The sequence below is a fragment of the Annulohypoxylon truncatum genome (genome assembly GCF_022578515.1).
Source record: "Annulohypoxylon truncatum strain CBS 140777 unplaced genomic scaffold F4807scaffold_22, whole genome shotgun sequence".
NCBI classification, from domain to species: domain Eukaryota; kingdom Fungi; phylum Ascomycota; class Sordariomycetes; order Xylariales; family Hypoxylaceae; genus Annulohypoxylon; species Annulohypoxylon truncatum.
Genome location: NW_025953808.1, coordinates 502,790 through 519,696, shown reverse-complemented (window position 1 = coordinate 519,696; position 16,907 = coordinate 502,790). Strand labels below are relative to the sequence as shown.

Genomic DNA, 16,907 nt, shown 5'->3' with positions numbered 1-16,907 from the left:
ACCTTGGTAGATGCGATGCGATCTAAGACTCAGCCCCAGCGCCCCAGATATATGGCTTGCCCCTTGCGTTGCGGACAAGCTGAGCCCAGCACGGGGAAAGGCCGATGTGTGGCATTGCCTAAACGGGACGAGATCGATGCATTGCCATCAAAATGCCGTTTCAATTAGGTAATTAATGCAAATCTTCAATCAATCGGGGTTTAACTTAAATGCATATAAGCTTACATCTGATTAAGCTGACAGCCCGGAATCAATAGGTTCGGCAATGATTGCCGGTGGCCCTGCCTCTGACGTATTAGCGTGCCTTCGATTGTTGTGTTTAGATCTTTCAGTAGGTAGATATTTCAGCTTCACAGCTTCAGCAGCTGCGCTCCACATTGTAACACGATGGTTCCTTCGTTCCAATGTTTGCTCAAGTAAGATATGGAGTGGACTGATATTACTACTATGTATATCTCTTTCTTTGAACTATTCTTCAACAGGAATTGGAGATCATTAACCCACATCCGCCATTGGCGCAATTGGAGCATCGTCAACCCTCGTATCTGAGGTACTAAACTTAGTTACAGAACGCCTTTCAATATAATTTAGATCAAGATCGACATGTGCGGTAAGCCGCCCTGATGTCTCTCGATGATACAAGCTATAAACGCCATTCAACAGGTGCTAGTCCAGGTACTGTCCAGAGAGTTAAGTGACGGCAACATGCTTCAGCAACTTTCTTTTCTAGGTGTCTGAGCAAGCCAGACGGCATTTTAATAGCAGCATCCTCGTATCAGGCAGCTATAGCTTACTGCCTCTGTGTAAATAGGTGAAACGTTGAAATTTCAACAAATTATATGCTAAACACCATACCCACACGCAGGCTTGTTCTGAGGCTATAGCTAATTCCCTACCTACGACCCATGCCGATGGCATCTCCTAGTACAGACCCGCCTTACCATCCAGCTGAGCTCAGATTGACCCGGTGTATCGATTCCCTTACCAATCCCTCAAATTCAGATCGTCGCTGTACAGCCTGTTCTAAGTAAAGATACCTCGGTCTCGTTTTAGCAACGAGATAGTATCAACGCCTGTCTTCCATAGTCAACAAGATGGGTTAAAAGGGGAGCTTGATCCCGTTGGGAATCAAACTTCATCCAAGCAGACAACCACAAGCAACAACACAGAACCTTGAAACCTCATCAAATCTCCAGCACCAAAATCTCGAACTCTTAAACTCCCAAACTTCAGAGCTCCTTCATCTATCAAAATGCTTTTCACCAAGATCTTCCTCTCTCTCGCCCTCGCCGGCGCCTCCGTCTCCGCGCTTCCCGTCGAAGAGAACGGCGCTTCTGTCGAGCTCGAGACCCGCGCCACCGATGTCACCTGCACCCCTAAGAACAACCAGTCTCCCACGAAATCGTTTAAGGTCAGCATGAGCTATGCTACCGAGCAGGCCAAGAAGGCCGGCTTCGCTAAGGGCAAGAGCGGCGACCCTCACAACTACGGCAACGGCGACAAGATCCAGTGGGGTGTCAAGGGTTGCAACACCAAGAATGCCCAGCTGTGGGAGTGTAAGTGCCCGAGCTCTCCTATCCCCGATACCGTCTTAAGGATTCTCGCTAACATGGGTGAATAGACCCCATCTACTGGGATGGCAAGACGGAATGGCAGAAGGACGGCCAGTCTAGCGGCCAGTCTAAGACACCCCTCCGCGTTGTCTATATCATGGACAACGGTACCCACGACAAGAGGCCCAAGGTCTGCGGTGTCATGACGCACTCCGAGGTCGACAAGGACTACCAGGGCAAGGACTTCTTCCAGAAGTGCACTTAAGCGGCATATTCCTAGAATCGCCGTGATCGCCTGGTCATGGCCGGATATTAGACATTGGGAACCTTCATTGGTACAACAAAGAGTCCCTACACCTTGCTAGGACCACGTATATACTTTTCTTCAGATTTTCGTGTTATTTAGATCATATTGAACTATTCGGGTAGTAAATTGAACTTTTAGCTCACATGTTATTAGTAATTGGTTAAGGGGATGATTATATTTTATACTTCACGACAGGATAGCTCATATGTCTGAGCATAACCGGTGTGATAATACCTTGGTATTCCATATTTAAACCTGATTAACCTCAGAAATAATCTTGTTAAGCCCAAACATTCGAACCGTGCCATCCACTATTAATGGGCGCCTAATAATGTTTTCTGAATCTTTGCTCCGTCTCTTGGCTTCGAACCTGCCAGATGAGTTTAACCGTTGCATCGCCGAAGGCATGATTGGCAAGGCATGAGCTGTGTCAGAAGTAAATTCATATTTATCATTATCGTCGTAGTTGTCTTACTTCTGTTGTGGAGCTGCAACTAGTCGTATGTGATGTGGAGTGATCGCGTCGATTACGATGACGGAACCCCTGTCTTCGAATATCGGTGAAGTCGTCGGTGCAACACCCAAGCGTCGCGACGTATAGGTGACAACAAAGCTAGGTACTTATAACATATATTCTACATTCGTATTCTTTTTGTCCGCCAGCCGTAAGTTGGACTCGGTTTGGACTGTAATTTCGGTCGTGCGTCGGATCCTGTCTTCTGTGCCTCCCACCAATTCGCGTTCGTCCGTCTCCACCGAACCGGTGTCTCTCAGTTCGACCTCGTCATGCTCTGGCCAACTTTGGTTACCGGAGTATTTCGACTTCGAGCCGTAGCGAGAACTGGACTGGGATCGCTCCCCCCAGTATCTCGGCAGTAGCGGTGCTAAGGTTGGTATGCAAGCACAGATTATGCCACCGTTGTTCTCGACGTTGGACCAGATTAGAGCTTGAGCCATATCCCAGCTAAGGTCCTCGTAGGAAAGGAGGGACAGTTTGATCAATCGGACGGTAGAAAATACGACTTCGCTGTGGTCACAACCAGTTAGTAACATGGCACCCTCGACGTTGCTGGGCTTCGTCCGACAGGAGAACCTGCCTTGTTCCAAGCACCAAAACTCCGCTGACTAGGATCTTCTTGCGGCGAGGGAGCTTCAAATGCCAGATAGGATGAAGAGGGGTGATAAGAAGCGCTATATCCATGATGACGTTGACTGCGTTGGTGCCGGCAAACAGTGTCTGAAACTTGAAGCATTTCCCTCCCTCCTGCTCGATTCTCCATGCGGCGCTCACAGGTGAGCACTGGAAGAGGTAACAACATGTGCTTATTATCCCCCAGAGGAGCACGAGAACCATCTGTACATGACATACTCTCGCGAAGGATTTGCGGATGCCGAACATGCGTACGTAGAAGCATAGGATGGAGAGCTTTATGAGGGAGATTACGGGTGGGTAGAGGACTCCCTCGCTATACAGTATCTAACATTCTGTTGGCCAATCGTCGTAACAGCGACATTTTTCGGGCGTACCTTGAAGAAGGCGGGTAGCACCTCAGGCTCGTTCGCAAGCACCCAGTTAAGGTGCCTTGCTACGCCAAAGTGGGTAAGCCAGACGATCTCGCTGATGGTAAATGGCAACGTGTAGAACTCAAAGTCACCGTCGTGTTAGTAAGTAATATCAACGAATTTTGCACTTGGGGCGACTTACGGCCGCGGTCAATATCAGCCAATCATCCCACGAATAACCAAGGCCTCCCTTTCGACGCGCCCAGAAGCGCAGAGCAAGTGTGACGTACGCCACCACCTTGAGCACGACTTCAACAATTATGCATTCCGTTACGAGGCTGTCGCCACTGATCGGAGTGGTCGACATGACGATGTTTAGAATTTGGCGATTGTTGAAGTATAGGTCCCATAAACGACTTGCCAAGGAGAATAGATAGGAAGGGAAAAGGAAAAGGACTGCGAGCGTAGAAAGCGATGACAAATACCTAAAGAGCCGCAGTCAAACGACCACTCTTGATAATAGGATCGTGAGAGGATATTTTTGCGGTCGTGCCGCAGCCGGCCCTAAGCCTGAATAAGCCGGTGTGGCAAAACAGATCACCGTGGATTTGATGATCTGACATCCTCTCACGCTGCGTCGCCGAGTTAGAGTGTTACACAGAATCCTTCCGGCGGTAATAGGTTAGGGCTGAATGATACTACGATAGGTCCAGTCTCTGACGAAGCCAATAAGTTCAATGCCGTCTTACTCCTTGCAGCGTTCATTGCAGCATAGCAATATATGGGGGGTTACAGTCGAATCCTCCCGTTGGAATGCACGTAATATCTCCCCGGTCTCTGACCGAACCAATCACCCGTGCCCGCTCCCTGTACTGCAGATGGTTTATTTCCAGCCAAACCGAACGACTCATGTAAGGGTGACACGGTCACAGCTTTCGTCTAGATGATATTCTAGGGCAGCATCCTCTACCCCAAACCACTCAGACAGGCAGGTACGCAGAGAGGCAGGCAGGTAGGTAGGCAAGTATGGAGATAGTACTCTTGGCCTGCTCGTTCCTCAGACGAGTTCTTAAGGAAACGGAGACCTATAGCGCTCCAAGGGGAAGCTCGCTAATTCTTACCTATCTTTGTATCATTTGGATTCGTATATTTTTATCAGATCGTCCATTTGCTTTGCTTCCAATTTGCAAGAATGCCTTGGAAAAAAGTCGACCTCAGACGATATGAAAGACGGCTCGACAACACAGAGAAGCTTCTCAAGCGAGTGGCAGACTTGTTTACCGAGTATAATAGAGAGCATTGGGCCGTGAACGTCCTGGCACGGCTCCAATTTGGAGAATTCGAAGAAGATCAGTTGATCGATGCTCTCCGCATAGCCTGGATTCAAACTCGGCATCATCACCCGTTCATCGCAGCAACCCTTCGCGGGGACAATCATGTATACGTAGTTCCGGACCAGCGAGAGATAGACGCATGGGTGTCCGAATCCTTCTTCGTTCACAAGAATGAAACCTTGCAGCACTTCATGAGAACGGCCAGATCGGCCAAGTACTCATCGTTCCACTTCTTTCCTGCAAGTAGCGAAATCTTAATGCGCACCCACCATTGGCAAATCGACGGAATGGGAGCCATCCACCTACTCAATAGGTTTCTTGAGATCTTCTCTGCGGCCGAGGCTCTGCCAACCTTCGGTGATGAATGGAGACGTCTGCCTCCGGGTCACGCCGAAGCCGCACCGCTGCCGACTAAGCTATCAGACGAGACTCAGGAAGCAGCACAAAGGATGGCTCAAGAAAGCCCATTTGGCGGAAAACCATCTATTGGTCTCGAGATGACCCCGCGCGAGCCTGGCGGTACTAGGTGCTCGATGCTGGTCTTTGACTCTGTAACGCTTGGGACTATCGTCAAGTCATGCAAGGAAGCCGGGTTTAGCGTCGCGTCTGCAATACACGCCGCCATGATCGTTGCCACGCAAGAGATGGCTGCGAAGTCCCATCCTACCACCAACTTCACCTCGGTAGCTTTTTACGACCACCGCGCTCACTTACAGAGTCCCTACAATGACCCCCGAGCTTGGCCGATGGGCTGCTGGATGCTCGGCTTGCCGTTCTCGCTTCCCCACGCCGACTTCGTCACCCACGCCAGGGCTCTGCAGAAGATTTACAAACTGCCTCTAGCCTTGGATCAATGCGCCGTGCTTAAGTATTACGACATTTACATGGAGAAACTGGTTGAAGCCTTAGGACAGCCTCCTCCACCAGACGCGCCTCCGCTCACCCAACCACAGCTCAGCAGCCTCGGCGTGCTCGATGGCAAAGTGCAACATTCATACTCCGGAAAGCAGCCTGTATCAGTAGAGCACATCGAGCCTTGTCTGGATCAAATGACCACCGCGACTCTAGTCTTCCAGTGGTCGTGGAGGGGAAGGTCGTTCATCAATGTCTGTTCGAATGAGAATTACTACGAAGGCGAATATGTGGAGAAATACTTGGCGAGAGTCAGGGTAAATTTGTTAACAGGGTTGAAACTGAAGGATTCTATTTAAACGTTGATTGATAAATATCGGCAGAACAGGCTGCACTAAGCCTAAAGGGGCTGTCTTGGGAGAGAGATTACTACATTTGGAAGGAAGGAAAGCCCCTTTCTGCAACACCACCCCCTGATGGACCTACTATGTAACTCAAAATAATTTCCTATGTAGATCGATAGGTGGCGTTTCCCAGAGTTAAAACGTTCTCTACGCTAAATCCTACACTGGCACGCTAATGCATGTGTGAATGTAACTTTAGTAACTGAGTATCATTTGTACGACCTCAAACTACCTGATCGTTTGCACATGCGACATCTGGTCAGTCTCTTTCTTCCTTTCATGTTACTGCAACACTTGAGACATGCGACTTGCGACAATTGATTACACCGCAATCTCAATTGCCTCGAGAGCTGCAGGCCTCGTCAAGTCATGCCGCCAACAGCACTCGGCCTACGTCGATAACATCTCGTCCAAGATATAAATAACGAAGATGGTTGGGTACCGTAATGTAAGGGTCTTGGGAACCAATGACTGGACTGCTGGACTTCCACGAGGGAAAAAGGAAAGCTTGGCTGTGCTCCCGCACCCGAGAGAACGGTTACACTAATCATGCAGGTAAGACGCCGCGGCCATGCCTTGCAGTGGGTATCCACGTCAACCATGCACCCGAAGCACCTAGACCGGGCTGACCGGGGTGGTAACCTGTAATTAATTTCCTAACCTAACATAAGCATCACTCCATAATGGACCCCCATTTATTATCAACTCCCGGCCGTAGCCTCGTCTCGAGGGCTGCTGCCCGTCTACCCCCCGAAGGTAAACCAAACTCCCCTGCCTGATATTCTTTCTTTTTTTACATCTCTAGTTGTTGTTTTGTGTCAAGCAAATTCGTGAATCTGTAAATTGGCCATGGCTCCCCTCGTTTGGTTCATCACGGGCTGCTCCTCCGGATTGGGCGAGTGCTTCGTCCGCGAAGTGCTGTCCCGCGGAGACCGCGTTGTTGCGACTGCCAGAGGTGACCCTACGCGCCTCAAACATCTCGAGGAACTCGGCGCTCACACGATGGATCTCGACGTCACTGCCACGCAGGACGAACTGAACAGCAAAGTCAAAGAAGCGGTCGAAAGGGTCGAGCGTATCGATGTTCTCATCAACAGCGCGGGATACTTCGAGGCTGGGGTGACGGAGGAAGTGACGTGAGGCCGCCGCATGCGTTGGTTTCACCCGCTAAGAATTCGGCAGTGACGAGACCTTCAAGTTGCAGTTCGAGGTCAACTTCTTTGGTGTTCTGAAGATGACTAGAGCAGTCTTGCCGTATCTTCGGAAGCAGAGGTCTGGCTTTATTGCATTCATAGGCTCTCCGCTAGGATGGAAAGGGGTTCCGGGGTCTAGCCCCTATGTCGCATCAAAGTTCGCACTCGAAGGTAGGTCTCATCTCGGGTTAAAGTCACAATCCATAACTAAAAGCGTGGATGTAGGTGTGGCCGAATGTATCAGAGGAGAGGTCGCCCAATTTGGTATCCGGACTACCATCTTCGACGCGGGGAACTTCAAGACCCCTATCCTGAGCCCTGAACGAATCAAATATAGTCCTCATACTATAAAAGACTATGCAGACACGATGCAGACGTTCTACGGAATCATAGATTATCTTGATATGAAACAGCCCGGAGACCCGAAGAAGGGCGTGAAAGTCATGGTCGACGTGATCAGAGGTGAGGGTGTGTCGAAAGGCAAGCCAGCGCCGGAGAGACTGCCCCTAGGCACCGACATGATGGAATATATACGCGGAAAATGTAACGATAGCCTAGCACTATGCGAAGAGTGGGGTGAGATTAGTCGCAGCACGGATTTTGATTGATGATAATGACTCCGCAGTGTCGCAGTATAAGACCGTGGGCAAGCACAGGATGCTAGGATTTTCCATCTTCCCCTCCTTACCCCCCTTTTTTCTTTTACCTACTACGGTTACCTACCTACATATATGTCGTATGATAGCTAAACGCTCAACCATCTTTCTTGCCAATATAGCTGCGAAATCGAGACTACCGTAAATCAAGTATTGCTGAGGAGATGATCAGAGCAAGAATGACTAGGTACCTAGGTACGTAATAAATTAAAAAGACATCCATCGACGCGTAAACATCGACAGTTTCCATTCACCTGCTTATCCCTTTAACTGACAGGATGCAGTAGATCCACTTATTCCCGTAGCAGCACAGGCGACGAGCCCTAAGATCTACATAGTAGCACTCACAAGAGCTTGATTGTAATTGGCTACGCGCCCCTGCTGCTCATAGGACTTGCTTTACAAGGAGTTAAAGGCCAAGGTTGGCTAAGGCTAAGGCTATCATATATCATATTCATCTTTCCTACGTCAACTTTTGTCGTTCCCCATCTTCAGCGAGCTCAAACCCAGCCTTACGGCGATTCAAAAACAGAGTTATACAATGCGATGTCGCATTGATCCCACCTACCGTCTGACTTCGAACTACTTGCCCCCGATGGTTCACTGATAATGCAGAACTACCATACTAACAGCTAGCGGTTGCACGATACCGTAGCACTTGAGGATTCCGCAACAATCGTAGGATTCATGACGATACTTTATAATCGTTCACAGTGAAATGCTCTTAGATAAAACACCTGATTGGCTGGCATCCTAGTAAAGGGATAATCAAGAGAGGAGATAGGCAAAGAAAATGGCGGAGAGATTGTCGTTCTTCGAAACCACCAAGCATTATCGCCGTAGCACCCAATGTCTCCTATGCGCGTCTATTGCTCCAAGAACGATACCTTGCAGAGACGCTACTACGGTAGAGCAAAAAGACAACACGGTTGAGCATATGGTCACTGCAGCGTACGACCGAGCTTCCCCATCGTGGGGGTATCTTAGAGGAAGCCTATGAGGCCTCATTCGCGCCGGTAGTTACCTACCTAGGTTACATCTATGAATCTCGATGAAGATAATCATTTCGACTTTCCGTCTCGACAAAGACTGTTGAGGCTCAACTGCGTCGAATAGTATAGCAAGCTACTATCATGGTACTGCTCATCCGTTTTACGTGCATTGTACCAGGTAGCATTCGACCAGTCTGTGCCGTCCATCTCTTACCTAGGGATTTCCTTCTCTATTTGGCATTTTCTGAACGCGTACGTACTCTATACTTCCTGATCTATTCTTATATAAAAGCTACGATGTTGCGTTGATCATGACTGCCACTAGCACCGAAGCCCCGACGAACAAATCTATTAGAAGCCAAACACGTTAGTCAAGCGATACAACTCTCACATCATGAAAGACCCTATAGCTATCGTCGGGTTCTCCGCCAAGCTGCCGCAGGATGCGACTTCAGCCGAAGCGTTCTGGCAGCTGCTGAGCGAAGGCAGATCCGCGCGCACAGAAATCCCGAAGGACAGATTTAATATCGACTCCTTGTATCATCCGGACCTCGAAAGGCTTGATACCATACCCGTGCGCCACGGCCATTTCCTATCCGGAGACCTCGCGGCCTTTGACGCCCCCTTCTTCTCGATCCAGCCGACCGAGGCCTTGTCTATGGATCCGCAGCAACGTCTTCTCCTCGAAACGAGCTACCGAGCCCTGGAAAATGCCGGAATCCCGATGAGCTCGATTGCCGGCTCGAAGACGGGCGTCTTCGTAGGGCAGTCTAGTCGCGATTACGAGACCTTGTTACTGCGTGATCCGGACCAGGCCGCGAAGTACGTAGGAACCGGCATCGGCACCTCCATGATGGCGAATCGCATCAGCTGGTTTTTCGACCTACGGGGGCCTAGCGTTGCTCTTGACACGGCTTGCTCTAGCAGCCTGGTGGCCTTCCACATGGCTTGTCAGAGTCTGACGAGCGGAGAAACCGACGTGGGGCTGGTCGGCGGCACCAACGTGATCTTTGCGCCGGATCTGTTAGTTCATCTATCCACCATGGGGTTCCTTAATCCTGATGGCATATGCTACACCTTCGACGCGCGCGGAAATGGCTACGGCAAGGGTGAGGGTGTATGTATAATGATTATTAAGCGTCTCAGCGACGCGTTGAGAGACGGAGATTGTATACGAGCCGTAGTTCGTGCGACTGCGACAAATCAAGATGGGAGAACGCCCGGTCTCACAGTCCCATCCCAGCGAGCTCAAGCCGAGAATATCATGAATACGTACAAGTCTGCCGGGCTGGACATGGATGTCACCGCGCTCTTCGAATCTCACGGGACCGGAACTCAAGTCGGCGACGTCCTAGAGACGGGCGCTATTAACGATGCATTTGGACGTGGCGGGAAAAGTCCGCTATACGTGGGTGCTTTAAAACCGAATATAGGCCACCTGGAGTCCGCGAGTGGACTTGCCGCCATCATAAAGGCGGTTCTCACGCTGGAGCATGGCATGATACCTCCAAATATTTGGTTTGAGAAGTTGAACCCGTCAATCTTAGCCGATAAGTGGAACTTGAGAGTGCGATCTGTGAATCGGGTTATGCACATCTACCGCTGACACTTGGACTAGTTTCCTCTGGAGCTGACTCCGTGGCCTAAGGCTGGAGTACGTAGAATCAGCTTGAACAGCTTTGGTTACGGAGGAGCCAATGCTCATGTCGTGATGGACGTATGTGTCCCAAAATTCCTTACTCTTACGGACAGGCACTAAAATACTTTGAAGGACGCCTTTCATTATTTGACCGAAAGGGGCATCCAAGGTTACCACCACACGAACCCCGTCCCAGATGCTCATATATATAAAGGATCTTGCAGGACTATGTCTGAAGTGAATGGTGGTGACTCGATGGAAGAACGTGAGCCGAAAGTACTCGTCTGGTCGGCTTTCGATGAGTCTGGTATTGCACGACTCAAAAGCGACTTTCAAACTTACCTGGATAAGAATGAAACCATTCGTTCAAGTGAGGCAGGAAGTGTATTGCATAGCTTGGCTTACACACTTTCGAACAGGCGAAGTGTTCTTCCTTGGAAGTCCTTTATGATAGCTGACAGCCTGGAAGGTCTTCGACGCAATCTCGGCTCAGAGATGTCGAAAGCCGTACGAGCCTCAACCAAGCCGACATTGCTCTTCGTATTCACCGGCCAAGGGGCGGTCTGGTATGCTATGGGTCGGGAGCTCAACTGTTATCCCGTCTTTCATTCAAGCCTTAGGAGGTCCGAGGCAGCTCTTCAAGATCTCGGGTGCAAATGGTCTTTGATAGGTTATTTCCTCTCTAAATCCCAAGCTACCAATGGTACCGCTAACATGTGACAGCCGAGCTGCATAGAAGCAAGGAGACCTCGTCTGCTAATACTCCTGCGCTTTCTCAGCCGCTATGTACGGCCATCCAATTAGCACTCGTCGACCTGTTGGCTTCTTGGGGTGTTCGCCCTTCTGGTGTGGTGGGCCATTCTTCCGGCGAAATTGCTGCGGCATATTGTGCAGGTGCGCTTTCACTAGAATCATCCATGAAGGCGGCTTACGCTCGTGGAATTCTGGCATCAATTCTGGCAAACGATAAGACTTTCAATGGCGCAATGAGCTCTGTTGCACTCCCTGAAGAAGCGATCGGTCCTTATATGGATCAAGTAATGAAAGGGGGAAAGAATGGGAGGATCTCGGTCGGGTGCGTTAACAGCCCGAAGAACGTTACGATCACCGGAGACAGCTGGTGTATCGATGCATTGAATTCAATTATGAGCGCCGAAGGAGTTTTTGCGCGTAAGCTTGCTGTGGATGTCGCCTACCACTCACATCACATGGAGAGCGTTGCGGAAGAATATCTAGAGAAACTTGGAGACCTCGAGGGACGAAGAGAATCTGCTCAGCCGAGCATTTTGATGTTTTCTTCTGTCACGGGCAAAGATATCGACTTTGAACAACTCCGTCAGGGGAAATACTGGGTCGATAATCTAGTTTCAAAGGTCAGATTCTCTGAAGCACTTACAAATGCTCTTCTCCATACTTCTTCATCAAGTCTGCCAGGAAGCGCGACCGTCATCCTCGAACTGGGTCCGCATAGTGCATTACAAAGGCCGGTCAAGGACACCGCACAATCTGTAACTGAAAAAGAGCCCATCTTTTACGATTGCATATTATCAAGGGATACTTCGGCGATGAAGACTTGCCTTGGCTCCATCGGCCGACTATTCTGCCGAGGGTATCCTGTCAATATCGATCAAGTCAATATGCCAACGTCCCAGCCGTGTTCTCCGTTGGTGGACCTCCCGGAGTACCCTTTCAACCACACCCAGACATATTGGCAGGAGAGTCGGATCAGTCGAAACCATCGTTTTCGCGAACACCCTCGACATGAGTTGCTAGGCACCCGGTCGATGGACTGGAACCAAGCTGAACCAAAGTGGAGGAACGCCCTCCGAGTGAAAGAACTGACCTGGATCCAGGACCACAAGGTACGTAAACATTCAGAGGGTGATGTAGTCCGCTATTAACCCGCTCACTAGATGGATAATACGATTCTTTTCCCCGCGGGTGGAGTGATTATCTTAGCTATAGAGGGTCTTCGTCAGCTGATTGGCTCTTCACTACGCGTACGAGGCTGGGTGTTGAAGAACGTGAGGTTCCTAAAAGCACTGCTCATATCGACCGAGACGGCCGGGACCGAGACGCAATTTCATCTGTTTCCAAAACGTCATATTGGTTCCGTACCAGTCGAATGCGAATTTGTCCTATACAGTTGGTCTGAAAGCGACTGGTCGCGGGTGTGTGATGGAACAATTGCAGTCGACGGCGGCGACCCACAGTTTGACGACCAGGCTGAGGTTTCAGAGACATTCAAAACCGGAGTCCATCAATGTTGCGATGCTATCGAACCGAAGCAGTTCTATCACAACATTGCCGATTACGGGTATCACTTTGGTCCCCGACTGCAGAAAATTCGGTCTTTGAAGTATAGCGACGACTGCATGGCGACAGCAAAAATCAAACTGGAGAAAGACCCTAATCAAGGCGTGGCTCTCCAGCAATCTTTCGTACTTCATCCAACAGACCTCGAAGGAGTTCTTCAGCTCGGAATAGCTTCTGTGAGCGGAGGAAGTTGGGCGAACATTCCACTTTTTGTTCCGACTAAGCTTCAACGCTTATGGATCGCAAACGAAATCTCCGAAAGCTCTGACGCCGCATTATTTGACGCTCTTAGTCGATTGACCTTCAAGGGTTATCGCGATGCCGACTTCTCGTTCATCGCCGTGGACAACAGTCAGACGCCGATTATCACCGCGGACGGATATAGATTAACGGCCACCGGGGAGGCAAGCGCTTCTGCCCGCGCATCGAATATCAAGAAAATGTGCTATCGCCTAGAATGGAAGCCCGACATCCAATTCCTGTCCGAGGCTGAAATTGAACGGTTGATGGTTGAGAAAGCCACGGCAATCAGGGCAAATTTGGCCGAGGACGAAACCCTCGTTGGTTCTAGCATGGTCGCCGCCTATCTTGATGTGATCGCTCACAAGTTCCCTGGACTTGAGATGCTGGAACTAAAAGCTGGTACGGGCGCCAGCACTAAAAATATTGTGACAGTACTCACGTCTTCCGATGGTATCAATGGCACGGCACGATTCGGGCAGTATACCTGTACGGAAATGCCTTCGATATTTACGGAAGCCCTGTCGAAACGCTTTTCGGAAAATCCGGTTTCCTTAGAGTCTAAGAGCTTGGATATTGAGAAGGACATCGAAACGCAAGGTTTCGTAGCACAACAGTACGATGTCGTTGTCTGCTGTTCAACAATCCAACCCGGGACTAATCTTGCAGAGACCCTGCGGCACACTCGAAAACTTCTCAAAACTGGAGGGACACTAATTCTTTTTGAACCCATCAGTCCGGAAGATAGTAATGCAATGTTGAACCACGAAGTATCATGTCACAACAAGGAGACAGAGAGCCAGTTGGACAATGTAGATCCCGTCCTCTCAATCACGGATTGGACCAAAACACTCAAGACTTGCGGCTTCTCAACCCAAGGATTTTATCGATCAAGCATCCGCGGGGCTTCGGATCAACCCAGAGGCTTGTTGGTATCAAATGCCGTAGAATTCGCCGAGGGAGTGAACGGCATTTCAAGTTCACGACAGAGCTGCTACATAGTAGCAGATCAGGAGTCAACTTCACAACGGGAGATAGCACTGGCCATTGCGGCTGCAACGGATATTCCCGAAGAGAACATCGTCGTGATGGAGCAATTACCGGCACTGGCGAGCGAGAATACCTGTCTAATTTTCCTGCCAGAAACTGAGCGACCGGTCTTCGAAAACACCAGCCTCGGAGAATATCAGGTCTTCCAAGAAGCAACAAAATCTGCAACTTCGATAATCTGGGTCACTAAGGGCTGTAGTGAGATCGTGACGCGTCCTGAATTCGGTATTATCAACGGCCTGGGTAGAGTCATCGGATCGGAAAACTGGGACCTTAAATTCGTCCAGCTGGCGTTGGAAGAGCACTCATCTGTCCCTGATTGTTCGCGGCATATCTGCTCCGTCCTTGAAAAGGTTATGTCTGGAGATGTATTGTGTCCCGATACTGAGTTCAGGGAAATCGATGGAATGATCCACATTGGCAGGATCATTGAAACTCCTGAGCTTAATGGAATATTGCATAAGAAGCTGACACCAACGCCGGCCGTGATGACTGAATGGGAGGATGCCCACCAGCCCTTAAAGTTGACAGTCGGAATCACCGGCAACTTCGAGTCGCTTCATTTCAGCGATGACTGGATGTACGACAAACCGCTTGGAGACAAGGATGTGGAGATTCAAGTTGCTGCGTCCAGCATTTGTCCCAGAGACGTCATGATCGTGCTTGGCGAGCTTCCTGGCAACACTCTCGGTCTTGAGTGTTCCGGTATCGTGAGCCGCGCAGGAAATCTCTCCGGCTACCTTCCCGGGCAGAGGGTGTGCTGTTTCACTACCGACGGAGCCTTGGGTACCTTTGTCAGATCCCATTCGTCTGCCGTTCTTACAATTCCAGAATCCATGTCATTCGGAGATGCCGCCAGTATTCCCGTTGCTCTTTTTAGTGCCTTTTATGGTCTGGTCACTCTCGGTCGGTTAGAAGCCGGGCAGTCCGTATTGATACATTCGGGTGCTGGCAGAGTCGGTCAATTTGCTATACAGATTGCGCAGCGCCTGAAAGCGAACATATTTACGACGGTGGGTAGCGATGATGAGAGAGAGTTACTAGTGAAGCAGTTTGGAATTGACGCCCATCAAATCTTCTCGAATCACGACACGTCGTTTGGCCCTAACTTGAGGCGAATGATAGGCGGACCTGACGTCGTGATGAACTCTCTGAGCGGCGAAGGTTTCCGTGAATCCTGGTCTTGCATCGCTCCCATGGGTCGTTTCATTGCATTGGGGAATATCGACCAGATTTCGAGCGATAGTATCTCCACGGAACCCTTTGCTAGGAACGCCACTTTCGCGCCTCTCGACATTGCTTCGATATACTCTCAAGACAAGCATATCATGGCCCAAAACATGACGAGAGCTATTAACATGTTTCAAGATGGTGAAATGTCTCTCCGATGCGTCGAGCCTCTCCGTCGCTTCTCCGTATCAGAAATACAGGACGGCTTCAGATATGTTCGCGAAGGAAAACGTGACGGGGCCGCTGTCATTGAAATGAAGGGCAGCGCCATTGTGCCGGTGAATATTACTATTGTACTCCTTATATTCATTTGGGTCAAAAGCTTACGATTAGTAGATTGCGCCGACTAGGAGGTCCGCTTACCGATTCGATTCCAACGCCACGTATGCCATCGCCGGAGGTCTTGGTGGTTTAGGGAGGTGTATCACGAGATGGATGGTTGGTCAAGGAGCTCGAAACTTCCTGATGCTGTCTCGTTCAGGGGCCGCCTCTTCTGTTGCGCGTGAATTCATGGACGAGATGATGACTGAAGGAATTAATATTCAAGCCCCATTATGCGATATCACAAATGGCCAAAGAGTTCTCTCAGTTCTAGAGGAATATAAGCAACGTATGCCTCCGATCAAAGGATGTATCCAGGCTACTATGATTCTCAAGGTAAGTCTTCCAGTTGTTCGATTATTCAGGCCACTAAGGACGTGCAGAGTAATCTCTTTCCAAATATGACCCACGGCGACTTCGTCACAGGATTGGCGCCCAAGGTACAAGGCTCGTGGAATCTACATCGATATCTTCCTTCCGATCTTGACTTCTTCGTCCTTCTCTCTTCTATTTCCGGTATCGCGGGAAGTCGGTCCACAGCTAACTACGCTTCTGGCTCTACTTATAAAGACGCACTTGCTCGATATCGTGTCAGCCTCGGCCAAAAAGCAGTTTCACTTGACCTTGGGTCAATCATGGGGGTCGGCGTGGTTGCTGAAGCTGATTTGTTTGATTTGATGACACGCGAGGGTTTCCAGGGAGTCACAAAGACGGAACTCCTGGCGCTCATAGAACTTGCCTGCGATCCCGCGCAGCCCCTGGTTCACGGCAGGATTGGGCATTCGCAACTCGTCACGGGCCTAGGTTACGCGGAGACGCTGTCACCCCAGCGTCTTCAGGAGATCTACTGGGCTCGAAAACCGATGTTCTCCGTCCTGAGGCAGATCAGCGCGTCCAAAATGGCTGGTACTGGCAGCAAAACCCGAGACTCCGTTACAGTCGATTATACGGCCATGATAAAAGCTGCTAAATCTGACACGGATGCTATCGGAATTATCCTTGATGCTCTCGTCTCCAAATTGTCGAGGCTTTTGTTTGTCGAACAAGACAACATAGACCCGTCGTTGCCCATCCACGCATTTGGAATAGATTCATTGGTTGGCACGGAGATTAGATACTGGTTCACCACAGAATTTCATGTCGATATGGCAATTTTCGAAATTCTAGACGCTAAGAGCCTGTATCTGTTAGCTGGAGCCGCACTTGGGAAGCTTTCAAGGTAATGGGAACGGTGTCGTAGTCGAGGTGCCAGCAATTTCAAACGTAAACATATCACATCCATATGGCATCTTGCTGCATTTCCTCACCATGGTATCC

General features: G+C 49.8%; 5 protein-coding genes across 5 annotated transcripts; 4 read left to right on the top strand and 1 right to left on the bottom strand.

The window, feature by feature from the left end:
- Nucleotides 1–891: 891 nt before the first annotated feature.
- On the top strand, nt 892–1,964 carry F4807DRAFT_153075 (Ribonuclease/ribotoxin). Its single transcript, XM_047993240.1, has 2 exons — nt 892–1,556; nt 1,622–1,964. The coding sequence occupies exons 1-2, from the start codon at nt 1,253–1,255 to the stop codon at nt 1,816–1,818; spliced, it is 501 nt and encodes a 166-aa protein (XP_047853001.1). The 5' UTR covers nt 892–1,252; the 3' UTR covers nt 1,819–1,964.
- A 410-nt stretch (nt 1,965–2,374) lies between these two features.
- On the bottom strand, nt 2,375–3,915 carry F4807DRAFT_153070 (uncharacterized protein). The gene is made up of 4 exons (XM_047993239.1): nt 3,566–3,915; nt 3,388–3,504; nt 2,958–3,337; nt 2,375–2,887 (listed from the first exon to the last, which is right to left on the bottom strand). The coding sequence occupies exons 1-4, from the start codon at nt 3,728–3,730 to the stop codon at nt 2,482–2,484; spliced, it is 1,068 nt and encodes a 355-aa protein (XP_047853000.1). The 5' UTR covers nt 3,731–3,915; the 3' UTR covers nt 2,375–2,481.
- A 517-nt stretch (nt 3,916–4,432) lies between these two features.
- Nucleotides 4,433–5,928, top strand: F4807DRAFT_153068 (uncharacterized protein). Its single transcript, XM_047993238.1, has one exon. It carries the CDS (start codon nt 4,556–4,558, stop codon nt 5,906–5,908), a length of 1,353 nt encoding a protein of 450 aa, XP_047852999.1. The 5' UTR covers nt 4,433–4,555; the 3' UTR covers nt 5,909–5,928.
- Nucleotides 5,929–6,557: 629 nt separating this feature from the next.
- On the top strand, nt 6,558–8,221 carry F4807DRAFT_152934 (uncharacterized protein). The gene is made up of 4 exons (XM_047993237.1): nt 6,558–7,089; nt 7,136–7,317; nt 7,372–7,997; nt 8,090–8,221. Exons 1-3 carry the CDS (start codon nt 6,803–6,805, stop codon nt 7,752–7,754), a joined length of 852 nt encoding a protein of 283 aa, XP_047852998.1. The 5' UTR covers nt 6,558–6,802; the 3' UTR covers nt 7,755–7,997; nt 8,090–8,221.
- Nucleotides 8,222–9,188: 967 nt separating this feature from the next.
- On the top strand, nt 9,189–16,813 carry F4807DRAFT_461803 (putative polyketide synthase; the record flags this gene model as incomplete). Its single annotated transcript, XM_048001733.1, has 8 exons — nt 9,189–10,361; nt 10,413–10,511; nt 10,566–10,803; nt 10,903–11,103; nt 11,157–12,295; nt 12,347–15,547; nt 15,606–15,926; nt 15,974–16,813. 8 exons carry the CDS (start codon nt 9,189–9,191, stop codon nt 16,811–16,813), a joined length of 7,212 nt encoding a protein of 2,403 aa, XP_047852997.1.
- Between the last annotated feature and the right edge of the window lie 94 nt (nt 16,814–16,907).